We start from the raw sequence: 13,591 nt of genomic DNA on the forward strand, positions 1-13,591 counted from the left end.
CCTTTAGCTGGTTTACAGAAAATGTATGTCACTATGATGCTGTTTTGCAGCCAGGATTATCATAAAAAGCCCCTTTATGGGAGGAAAATATATTTTTGAGAAGCTGCACCTCGATATATCATTTTTTCTTCAACATCTATCCCAGTTCCAGTTCTATTCAACCAAACCAAACAGAGCCATTGTACTTATAATATAGACAATGGTATGTCTAGAAGGAATAACTTGAACAAAGAGTACAATTTTAGCACAGGCAAGACAAAATAATTTTTAGCTGCAAGGAATAACAATAAATATTCAATCGGTACTACCATTTGTGCATAATTTAGTGAAAACACTTAGGTGCCTAGTTCAGTTCCTGGATCAGGTGCCTTCTGTGCTGATTCAGCATGTACTCCAGGTGTCTGTGATAGTTTTTGCTGGTCTACAGTTTCTTCGACATTTCAAAGGCATGCTGATGCTTGACTTGATGATGCTTTAAATTGCCTATAGAAGTCTGAGTGTTTCTTTGGGGTAAAAAAAATACTTTAATAAATATTAGGCGAGGTAATTGTTTGCTTTCATTTTGAATTAAATTTTGAATGAGTGCTTGGAATGTTTATTACTATAAGAGAAGTCCAGTAGAAGTTCTTTTGATATCAATTATATGAATGGTTTCTGTTCTCAGCTAGTATGAACAAATACTTCACATAACTGCATTACTTATAGAATGAAAAATGAACATTGCTTCACTCTGGAGGAAGTGGAGAAAGATACAATTTCTCAGAGCAGTAACTAGGTCATTTTTTTTTTTTTTTTTTTGTCTAACTTGTTGTTGACCGGGTTAATCCAGCTAGGCTAGCAGTCTCTTTTCAGGGGAAAGCCAAAGTGGTATTTATACTACTAGGGGAAATGTGACCAGGGTATCGTGGAACCTCCCTTACTCTTTTTGATAGCTGCCATGGGGTCTTTTACATCTTCCTGAGTTATCAGCAACTCAAGCAGATAAGACCTCAGTTTAACATCCCATCTGAAGGACAACACACTCTACAGTGCAGCTCTTTTGACTCAGCCTACTGGTGAATTGCTTATACAATACAAGTATTACATCACATACTGTGTTACATGTTGCCCTACATGCGTAAATATACCTCAGTGCTAAAGGCCTAAATAAATATGAAGTCTGCTTACTTAGAAGTCAGATAAATATAAAACAACTCCAACATCTCTTTACTATCAAAAAGATTAAGCAATATTTATGTAACGTGTTACTTTGTCCAGCTGCTGTAAGGAAATTAGGAGATTAGTGCTGTGACTCGTGTATTATTGTGGAATGGAGGAGGAGCATCTTCACAGAAGTCTGTTTCCTAACTCTAACCTTTCACTTCCTTATGCAGGTTTTTGTGGTGGTTTACACACAGCTGTCTCAGCATCAACAAAGACTTCCTTTTGTTACAGCCTTCTAGTTCCATGATCACAAACATTAAATCAAAATATAAACAACTTAATTTACTCTTTAACTATCAAGTAAAATAAATAATAACAAACATCCAATAAATGATTTAGTCTTGTGCTCACAAAAGTAAGTTAGCTAGATCTCATATGTAAAAAAAAGTCTTCCTTAAATTTAGGTTTTATTCCTCCATAAGCTTGTTTGTTAGTCATCCTTGCTGCAACTTAACTTCATGCTTTTGTAGCTAATTAAAACCCAGGTAGGCTCAATTCTTTCTTCTGCCTCTGAGGTTGTTACTGTCATGAGTACTTCAAGAGGTTGACCAATAGTTTACTCTGTGCATAAATACTGAGACAGAAGACTTCGAATAGTTGCTACATGGTCCTCACTGAGGCCTGAACTCACCTTAAATATAGTGCAGATATGAAGCCAGAATGAGACTATGCATAAAACAGGTCATTTCCAAAAGAAGTAAAAGTAACTCTTTTGTGTACACAGCAAACCAACAGTAAACTGCTGCTAGAGCTACAGATTTATTGCTTAGTCCCTGATTAGTAAAGGGTCATATGTCTATGTGTCAAGTCTGAGAACTATTAAAGACTCTTTTTGAACATCTATGACAAAGAATTCAGTCTTCTTTTTAGTAGCTTATTCATTAGAACTGGCATGTTCTTAAGTCTGAGTTCTGATCTCAGACTAATCTTTATAAAGTGATTGTTTGTTGAGTGGTTAAGCAGGGATGTACCACATTTCTTCAAGACTACATACTTCAAAACGTAATCATCTAGCAAAAACTGCACAAAACCTGCATCTCACGTAACAAACCCATGAAATACTTCTAGTCACAACTGTATAGTTTTTGAGCAAACACACCATAATGTGAAGCATAAAGAAACATGATTTCCTAGCCCTGCATCCTCCAGTTGAGAAGCTTTGCACCCACAACTGTTAACTTCTTATTCTCACTTTAAAGTTGCTGCACATCAGAAAAATTCTGGTCACTAATAAGAGAAATAAAAGCCGGACTTTCTCTTTCTTTCTCTGGTGTGGTCGTGAGGAGCTGCAAGCTTTGAAAAAGTATGGGGCACTATCAAATAACTCATTTTAATTCCTCTAAGTTTTTTGGGTTTCTAGTATCATGACAGAAATGGACGCCATTCCTAAGTCAGAGTATGATTAAAGTTCTTGAAGTTAACATTGTTTCAGTCTTTGATGTTAGCCAAAAGTGCTCTTTGCAGCAACTGCAGTATTTCCAGAACTGACTCCTTCTGCAATTCATATGGAGTTACATGTATCAGTGGTATATCTAAATAAAACTGTAAATTCTTTCTTATCAGACCCATTGCTCCTATTACTACTGGAACTGTCTGGGTATTTTTCTTCCACATTGCTCTCCCTTCTGCTTGCAAATCCTTGTATTCTATGACTTTATGTCTCTCGGTACATTAAGACACAGTAATCGTTGGGTGTAGCAATTTATCAATGCTTCTTTTGTCTTTTTTTCATGGACTACTGTATCTGATTTTCTCACATCTTTTTTTTGTACTGTTGGTAAAGGGTGATCCCATGTGATATAAACTTCATTTACTACAGTGCTTTGTGGTTCATGTTTCCTAGGCTTCTCATCTGCTTCAATGTTGTAGTGTTTGTACAACCCCCAATGCAACAGTCTTGCCTATTGTGCCTCTCAGTATACAGACCCTCAACCATGAGTGTATTATACTCAGCAACAAGATGTGCGACTGTTTCCAGTTCTTTTTTACAGAACCTGCAATTGCCTGTTTCGCCTAGCTTTTCAATGGACTTTCTAAACCAACATGTGCATAGTCCACTATCCTGAGCCACCATTATTAATCTTTCATCTTCTGGTATCAGTACACCTCTCCTTAACCAATCCTGTATCAAATCCCGATTGGCATGATGATGTTCCAGGAGATCTCTAGACTTGCCACAATGTTTATAGCTTTTCCACATTTCTTTCCTTCTCATCTGATCCTTCTCCTTGTATTCTCTATTCTTTTCTGATGCAGTCAGTTGCAGCCTAATTTTTGTCTACTTCCAGTTTAATTTCCATTCCTGCTAGACACTGCTATGCTTTTTCCAAAGTAGGGAAGTAATCTTAGAGGTTCCTAGGTAAGCACTAAGCTAATCCTGCCTTGCAGGCCATTTTAAGCCTAGCCAATTTCCCTTTCTGTGATTAAAATAACCTATCCCATTTGGTTATAAACTAGCCATGTGCATCCCATGGTCAATAATTATATATTCCCCTTAATGAGAATAACTGGGATCATACCATAAATAGGATATGTTGTTTAGGCTTTGTATCTTTTTAGTAAGGTTTCTTTGTAGGCATTCCAAGTTGTTGCATGTGTCCGGACAGTATATGCCAAAGGGGGCATTATATTCTACAACTGGCCTAATGAGGGCTCAGTAAATGGGGACAATGACATCCTGCAATCTAGTCACAATCCCTCTGTTTATAAGCTGTGCAATATAGAAGGACTTTCTTACAACAACAAACATATATTTGTCAAAAGTTAAGTCATTGTTCATAAAAGTTACCAAATCCAAATGACTGTGTGGGTCAGCTCTTAGGGATGTATTGCCAATGTAATAATCTTAGATTTTTTTTCATTAAGTTTTAAAGCTTTCACCATGTTTGGATCTGGTGAGGTTAGCAGATATGTATGCCGTCCCACAACTGCAAATCTATACATGTAATCAAGTTCAAGGAGACCCATACCTCCTTCAGAATGAGGAATATATAATCATGGTATACTCTAATTTTTATATGTCGTCTAATAAGCATTAAGCATTATTCTTGTTTTCCTATCCAGCTCATACAGTAGTCTTTGGGGCCAGACAATCACACCAAAACTGTAAGTTAGAACAGGAAGAGCAGATTCCAAGATGTCAAGATAGTTTTTTCAGCATTAGTTTTAGTCTTTTAAAGTATTTCTTATTGAGTTTTATTCACATTTTTTCATGTTTTATTGCCAATCCTTCATCAGTTCCCGAATAGTTATATACTCCTTTCTGCTCAAGTTCCTTTATATCACATTCCTGTTCTAGACTGATATGTTCTTGGTGCTGCAGGTTTCCTGCTTTAAATGTTGCTTTTGCACATTTTTCAAGACCAAATGACATTCTTATATCATCTGAGAAAGTTTTAACCACTCACAGTTGTGCTTTCAACTCCCCATAAGATGAACTATACAGTTTTAAGTCATCCACAAAAAGTATATGAGAAATCTTTAAACAAGGTTGTTTAAAGGAAGCCAAGTTGTAACCATAGCCTAATCTGTTAAGTAAACAGTTTAATGGGTTAAGAGCAAGACAAAAAAGCAGCGGTGACATAGAATCACCCCAGAATATCCCCTTTGAATTTTTATCCCTGAGATAATAATTTGCCTTTTCTCATGACATAGGTGCAAATTGTTTTGCTACTGTTTCATGGTCACTGTAATTTAATTGAGTAACATAAGGTGTATCTTACACATATGTAAGCAGTCCTTCATCCATGAATCTGGGATACTGTCAAATACTTATTTGTAAACTATCCATGCCATACTTAGATTCTTCTCCTTTTGACAATTTTCTATTATTTTATTTAGTAAGAAATGATCCTTTGTTCCATATAACTTTCTTTTGTTACCCTTTTGTTCCATTACCATAACTGAGTTTTTTTTTCTAAATGACTATAAGCGCTGCCAGCACCAGTTCCAGTACATAGTTTGGATATCATTAGAAGACAAGTTATTGGTCAGTAGTTTTTAGGACAGCTTGCAGGTTCACTCTTAAGGAGTATCATTTTTCCTGTTAACCAGGTTAGTGTCTGTTCAGGATGTGCATATAAGTAATTCTTACTTGGGACTAAATCTTTATACAATGATGTTAGTATTTTTAGCCAAAAGTTAGGTACTGTGTCTGGGCCCAGGGTTTTCCAGTTAGGAGCTTTTCATAATTTTACTTCAGTTTCTCTGGCAGTTACTTCAAGCAATTTCACATCCTCTACATTAGAACTCCTTACTGTTTTATTTTAAAATTTTCTGTTCATTCAGCATATTTATTATGTTCCACTGGGTCTTTATAAATATATCTCCAATCTGCAACTGTTTTTTTTTTTGCTAGTGTTTCTATTCCTTTTGCTTTGTTTCCAGGTTCTCTATAAATCAATGCGTTATATTATCTGCATATCTTCTAAGTTTTTCAGCCTGTGCTATTATTTTTAGCTTATTATTTGCAATAGTACATGATAGATCCTGTTCTGTTTTGATACTGTGTATTGCTTTTACCATGTCTATCTTTCTAGGTATTTTTGATGATTTGCAGAAAGGTAAAGATCCCCTGCAGAAACATTTAAAAGTTGTACGAGTTTGTGTGTGTATGTGCGTGTATGTGTGTGTGTGTGTGTGTGTGTGTGTGTGTGTGTGTGTGTGTGTGTGTGTGTGTGTGTGTGTGTGTGTGTAAACCATGGTTTCTTTTTAAATTTTTCAGGACTCATACTGTCGGGTTTTTGCACCTTTAAAACTGAGCGTCACCATTACATGCATCACTTAAACATGTCACACATTTAGTCCACAGGTGGGCAGCATCTGTAGTTTTTCTGATTTCTTCCATTTATGCAGTCAGTGTGAATACATTTTGACTATACCATCACTTGTTCCAGGTCTACTTCACTTTGTCCAAACACTAATTGTCGAATACCTTTTTGTCAAACCCTATTCATCAGAGCCTTAATCCATCGAACGTGCATTTAAGCAAAATTTTTCCCAGGAGAATTTGCCCTTTTCCGCACTGTAGTGTGAACTCTGAGTTGGTATATTTAGATGGGGGGTTACATTTTGTGACTTTTGTGGCACTCCCTTGGTTGGCCAAGTGTTTTTATTTTCCCTGGGAAACTTTTCACTTAAATGCACATTCTATGGATTAAAGCTTTGACAAATAAGGTTCAACAAAAAGGTATTTGACAATTAGTGTTTTCAATGAAGTGAAGTAGGCCCCTTGTTCCATATTAGTCCCAAGTCACTCCTCACATCCAAGTAACTGACCTCTGCTGACCTCTGCTCTTAGGGCATTTTTCTACTGCTTTTTAAAAATTCAGAATAACATCTACTTGCATCATTTCCCATGTGACTTGGCCTTTTCTCTTCTGCACAATATGTTAACTCTGGGTACCATGTCTTATTTACCTTCACTTTTATTATTAACATAAAACTTTCAGAGCTCATCCAGAAACTGAACAGCAAATATTCTGTCAGCCAACACATATACAAAGCCACAGACCTCATGATTTAGGTGCTCAAAATCATCTAATATTTTTCTCTTGTAATGTATACTGCATAATATATTCACAACATTAAAAGGATTTAACAACATCAAAAAAGTAAAGTGCTAAAAGGAGTCCATAACTATTTTAACTCCCCTCCCCATTACCCCCATCATTTTAGGATAACCATCTTTAATAACTGACTTCAATGAGGTTATGTCTGCTACCACAATGCTCCCCTTCCATACCGTTCAATCTCCTTGCTCAAGAATTCTGGACAAAGCTAAAGATAATGATGGACAAAGGCACAAAATCAGCAACACTGTTTAAATATCTCTAATTCACTTAAAAGTTAATAGAAGAACTGGTTTTGCATCGACATGCATTTTCTGAACAGGAAATATTATGAAACTTTAACATATGGCATTATCAACTGACTATAATCCTCAGTAAAGTAGCAACAAATCAAAAATATTATGAGGGACAGGGCAAAATATGAGGCAAAATCAGGAAAAAGCTGCAAAATCAAGGACAATTGAAATATATGCCCCATTCTACAATGAGTTTGTGTAATGATTACTTCCTCTCTTTATCCTTTTTATTCCCTTTCAGTCTCACTGCCATGGATATTGAAGGACTTTCTTTTATGAGTTAAAAAATCAAGTGCAATAATTTTACTCTCAAAGGGATTTTTTCACAGCATTGCTGACTGTGCTCATCTCACTTGTTATAAACCTTGTTGGCTTGTTTACCTCTAGGTTATCTTAGTGCCCTAATCCTGGAAGCTATTTCTTTTTGGTTGTTATGATCTATTTTGTGTGATAATGCTGATGGATGAAAGTAGTCACCTCAGCAGTTTGCTGTTTCACCTGTCTAAAGGCCTAATGACCTATCAGTTATATTTGTCTCACCAGAGCTGGCCTTAGGTGACAATGCACTCTAACAGAATGGCTCTGTGGTGTCCCTACAAATGCCTGCTTCCCCCCACACACACACATGCATCCTCCAGTGTCTCCCAGTTCCCCCATTCCAGTCCCCAACATCTATCAAATTACTTTGTTTATCTTTTCTCACATTTTGTCTTATTCTTCAGCCTTTTCTTACATCCTTTCAACACACCCTAACAGGCTAACTGCACTGTAACAACAGTGGGGAGAATAACTTAATTAAGCTGAGGATCTCAGACTAGCTAGGATTCAAAAGTCATGGGGGTACTAGATCCTCTGAGATGAATTTTAGAGTATTTTTCCTCAAAACGTTTGATCCAGTGATGTTCTGAACAAAAGTCATGACTAAGGAAAGAACATCAGTCCTACTCTTCAACTTTCCCCTTATCCTGTTTCCTTTCAGCACATTCTAATTCACCAAGAGTGCACTGTGATACATTTGAAATAAATAAATAAATATAACAAGTTTGAGGTCTGGGTTTGCAGTCCCCAGAAACAATGTGTTATGCATACCTTGAGGTGCAGTTTAGAGCTTTTTTACATTCTCTTGATTGATGGTCTGAAAAGACAGAAATTCAGACTTTTTTCTTTCAAGGAAGAATTAAGTTGTGTCTGACAAAATAGCAGTTCATAATAAATCATGAAGAAAATGCTTGTAAAGATACATAAATATTATCTGGGCATAGTATCTGTCTCCATACCCCTGTCCCCAAAAAGGGAGTGATTTTCTGCATATATCTCTGATGTTAGGTTGGAATGAAGCAAAGGCACAAATGGCCACAGTCATATATTTCAAGTGGCTGCTGCCAAACATGTACACAGCATGCTCCCTCAACCCTATGCCAAAAATGCATTCTGTATACCATTTTGATGTCAGATTAAGACAAAACTGAAAGAATAAACAGGATGCAGTAACATATTTTAGCCTGTTGCTGTCAGATTTATATAAAAAGCATGCTTCTTTACCCCTACCAAAAAATATAGACACCTGTATATGCATCTAATGTTTAATTATAAGTAAAGTGAATACAAATAATTACCACAGTAATGTACATCAGCTTTTTGACATAAACACTACATTGCCCCAAGACAAACTCTAGTGGTATTCTGTGCACACCTCTGAGGTTTGTGATGAAAGTTAAAGAAAAGAAACCACACTGTCCACAGCCACCACACAAGCTATATCAACCTTGTGTGCATACCTCTGCGGTTTGATTGTAATGACCTCACTGCTCCGGTTCCCACACAACTTAGTGACCTTCTGTGAATTCCTCTGAGGAGAACCCAACTAGTAATGCTTTTTTTCTGGGATAGAAATTCCTGAAGAAAATTCTTACTGACTAAGGCACCCCATTCATGTCCAAAATAAGAAAAGCAGCTAAGGGCAGGTGTATACCACCCTCAAAGAGATGGGCTACTTGAATGTTTTAATAAAACTTAAAAGCCTATGTTGTGAAACTATGGAACTGATGGGAAAAATGGGATCAACTGTTTCGATATCTTCTGTTTCTTGTAATGCTATAAATGATGTATCCAAATTTTCAACTGGATACACACTGCTTAAAGTGCTGTATAGTAGACATCCTGGAGGTTTGCTAGATCAAGCAAAAGGCATAGGAGGAACCCCACCCCCCCACCTTTAAATGTGTGACAGAGCATTTTTTCAGATCTGTAAGACAGGTTAAAAACTATAATGTGTATAGTAATAGCTTTCAAAGCTGTTTCAACTTCTTAACACAGCCCAACCATGGAGGCACATGAAAATGAATATACTGGTTCCCAAAACTATATACAAATTTCAAACATCTTTCATAAAACAAGGCACTGCCCAATGAGTAAACTAACTGTACAAGGCCCAGCTCCTTAAATGTCCATGTCCCAAGTGAACATGTGAACATAAAGCTGTGATTCTAAAGAAATGCAAAGCAGGCTTCCTCTAACAATCAGAAAAGATGTTCTTTTCTAACACAGCATGCTGGTTACATAAATGGGTCCATATTCCCTTGCTCTATATTCCCATTCAAACTTGGTGTATCTGTCCTACTCCCATCGTTTTAAATAAATACCAGTAATTACACCATAGAAAGTAAAATAGCAGGTGAGAGTTGTTATGACATAATGACAATCTGTATTTTTGCTAAGTAAAACTACCTCATCTGTGTTTTTTGACAGTTTCTGCGGATGGTTGATGCTTGTGCTGCTTTCCTCAGTGATGCTCTTCACCCCGAAAACTGTGTGGGGATCCTAAGACTTGCAGATACTCATTCTCTGAGCACCTTGAAACAGAAGGTTGAGAGCTACATTATTCAGAACTTTGCCCAGGTGTTGATTCATGAGGAGTTCCTGGAGCTCCCGACTAACATTCTTTGCAACATCCTAAACAGTGATGAACTCAATGTGACAGAAGAAGAGCAGGTGTTTGAAACAGTGATGCACTGGATTCATTACAAGGAATCAGAAAGGAAACACTGCCTCCCCCAGATTTTGCAACATGTTCGCCTACCTCTAATGGACCCTTGGTATTTTGTGGAAAAAGTTGAAGCAGATGAGCTCATTCGAGGCAGCCCAAATGTGTTCCCCCTTCTTCAGGAAACAAGGCTATATCACCTTTCAGGCAATGAGGTAAGAGGAGATTATTCCTAGTACTGTATATAGATTTGGAGTGTGTGTGTGTGTGTGTGTGTGTGTGTGTGTGTGTGTGTGTGTGTGTGTGTGTGTGTGTGTGTGTGTGTGAGTGTGTCTAATGTCAATGTGTGTATCTGTGTGTATGCATGTGCGTAGTACTTTGAGTGTGCAAAAGTGTGTTTGTGTGAGTGTGTGTGTGTGTGTGTGTGTGTGTGTGTCTTCTTGTCCATATGTATATTTGAGTGGGTGTGAATTAGGATGCACATGTGCTCATGCACGTGTGTGTGTGTGTGTGTGTGTGTGTGTGTGTGTGTGTGTGTGTGTGTGTGTGTGTGTGTGTGTGTGTGTGTCCTAGTGTCCGTGAGTGTGTGTGTCCTAGTGTCCATGAGTGTGTGTGTGTGTGTGTGTGTGTGTGTGTGTGTGTGTGTGTGTGTGTGTGTGTGTGTGTATGTGTGTGTGGCCACGTCTGTTTGAGTGTGTGAATGTGTGTGTATATGCAAGCATGTGTGTGTTTATGTGTGCATATGCTCTATTTCCTGCACATTGTAATTCATCCTTTATATAACTAATGCCACAAACAGAGCAGAGAAACCTTGGCATCACAAATACAAAAACAAACAAGACTGCATCCCAATCTACTGCATTTGCTATCACACCGGATTATTACTAGTGCCTTGGCCTAATGATTTCTAATGCATTATAAAAATCATTAAAGAATTCTTCAGCATTTGAATACATTTTCTGGTATTTATTGTTTTATTTTTATATATTATGCATCTGCATTTTGCTTGACAACAATATATTCAGTATAATTTAGCTGCCTTACTAACAAAAACATGAGTTGCTATATACTTAGGCAATTGTATATAGTTTCTTTTGTAAATAGTTGACTAGTTGATTATGCTATTTTATTTTTATGTTTCACTATTTATGGTTTAATCTATTTGAAGATATGGTAAAAAATTAATAACAATTTCTTTGAGTAAAAAAACATGAGATACATAGCAAATATTTAATGCAAACAATGATATTTATGTCATGAATTTTATTTTAATTTATCCTGAAATAAGTAATTAAAAGAAGGCAAATCCAAGTAAAGTAATAAGCTATCAAAAGTGATTGTCACCTTACTATAGAGCTTAGTGAAAACAGCTGCAGTTTTTGAGTGCAGAGATTTATTTTTAATTAAAACAGTTATCTGTAATCATACCTTTGCAAAAAAAAAAATCACAAAAAATGTGGCTGTAAGTTGTACTTGATGGAATGAGAACCTAGATTATACATACTGTGTTGGTTGTGATTATGGGTTTAAGAACAGTGCCTAAAGAGTGCTACCCTTAGAAAAGAGTTGGCTCACCGCTGTATTAGCAGTAACATAGCAGAGGAGTCAGCCTCAGCCTGTAACTTCTGTTGAATGGTTACAGAGCAACATTTTCAGTTTGCATCTATAAAAACATTCATTGGCTCCTGAGTTCTCTATTGGCTGTCTCACAAAAGTTTTATGGCTTCTACTCATGCTTGACAGCAAACAAAACAGAACTCTTACCTCCCATTCAGTGAAATATTTCATGGTTTGTGGCTAAATTCCTTTAGACCCAATGCCTCACTGACTTCAGTTTTAGAAGTTTTTTAGCATCCATTACTTTTGCGAAAGGACTGACTCCTGCTTAGGTATTTTCCCTTCAGTTCTTTTGTAACTACCAAACAGAAATAATTTATTATTATACAATGACTGGCCATTAACATTCAAAAATGAGCACACTGATTGGTCAGCCCAACCAGTGTGCCCATTGTAAATCAAGTATATACTAACGGTAAAAGTCCATCCGCTAAAGTATCATTGAGTGGTAAGATTCTTTATCTATTGGTACATGTAGATACACATTAGTCTGAAGGAAATAAAGTCTGAAGTTGAAATGCGTGTTATTTAGTGGCTTCGTCTCTCATAAAATTTGTGGTTTTCCAACAAATCATTGAGGAACGAAGTCACTAAATAATGACATGCATTTCAGTTTTACACTTTCTTTCCTTCAAACAATACAAAAGAAAAAAAAATCTGTCCCCTCCTTTATTTAGTCCAGAGTTCTTAAAATAAGAAAAAAAAGCTGTAACCTCAGGACAGTTTAGAGGTACTTACGGGAGCAAAGAAAATACAAGAAAAATCAAAAATGTTCTGCAAAACTAAAGAAACATACCTGATTTTCGTTGTATTTTGCCCATCTCTCATACCTCTAAACTATCCATAAGTTACAGCTTTCTTTTCTTTTCACAAAAAAAACAATGGTGATCTTCCTATCTCAGTTGCTTGCTTTTCAAAGCACTAATGTACTGCGTAAACGTGGGAACAGAAGTCCTATACACGTGTGCAGTATATCAACAAAGCAATGGAATTGGGAAACGATGAAGAAAACCACAGCGCTGTTATACAAAGACATTAGGTGGCTGGTGACTTCGAATCAAAGGGGGGCTGCAGGAGACAGCTGAATGGGTGGAGATAATGGGAAGGGGTGTGGCCAGCTAGAAAGGGGTGGAGCTATGTTCAAAACCGCAAAAACTGGGACTTTAATTAAATACGCTGCCCTGGGTGCCAAACTGTCATTATGAGAGTCCAATCAAGACAAAATGAAGTGGAGAAGAAAAAAATATTTCAATGCATTGGCTACATGACAGCTTACATAATCTCTAGATGGAAGCAAAAAGGTTGTGAGGCATGAAAAAATAAATTGGTTTTTAAATACATTACTGGAATGCCAGTCAAAATCAGGTATAAAAATAACAAGCAGCACTCAACTCAAACCACTTCTCCTTGCAGTGCAGTTCTAATTATAATTTATATTTAGCTTTATAAAAGTACCAAGTAACATGCTGAAAGTAGCAATACCCCCACTTGTAAAAATCTTTCTTATACAAAAAAGACCTGCTGCCTGACAACTATCTACTTGTTTCATGGGGAAAACATGATCAAAGTAAAAAATTAACAGCAAACAAGAAACAAGCTCAATATAACTTGCTTAAAGAATTACTGCACAGGTTATGGACCACACATGATAGACTGGCATTCTGTTTAGTTTACAGGTAAAGCCTGCAAAGATGACTGACGTCTCTGACAAATATAATGAGCTTCTGAAAATACTGTAATCCTGTCCTTTATTACAAATACTGTCATATGCATTTCAGTACTTAAGGCTTATACACTATCTAGTTATGTAAATATTTACTGCATGGCAACAACAAAAAGGCCTTCAATGTTGGTAATTCTTTAACAGCATGCTTATTAAAACTTACTTGCATCTTACAGTCTTAGACAAGCTTACCTGATGG

The 13,591-nt window shown here is 36.7% G+C and overlaps 1 protein-coding gene across 2 annotated transcripts in view; it reads left to right on the forward strand.

Annotated features, from left to right (window-relative positions):
• KLHL6 (kelch like family member 6) overlaps positions 1–13,591 on the forward strand; it is a 438,836-nt gene that overhangs the window by 228,432 nt on the left and 196,813 nt on the right. For both annotated transcript variants that reach the window (XM_044070012.1, XM_044070013.1), the window contains exon 3: positions 9,818–10,267. In XM_044070012.1, the coding sequence (XP_043925947.1) occupies positions 9,818–10,267 (450 nt within the window). The remainder of the gene's footprint in view (positions 1–9,817; positions 10,268–13,591) is intronic.

The sequence above is a fragment of the Protopterus annectens genome, chromosome 4.part1 (genome assembly GCF_019279795.1).
Source record: "Protopterus annectens isolate FY-2018-M chromosome 4.part1, PAN1.0, whole genome shotgun sequence".
Taxonomy (NCBI): domain Eukaryota; kingdom Metazoa; phylum Chordata; order Ceratodontiformes; family Protopteridae; genus Protopterus; species Protopterus annectens.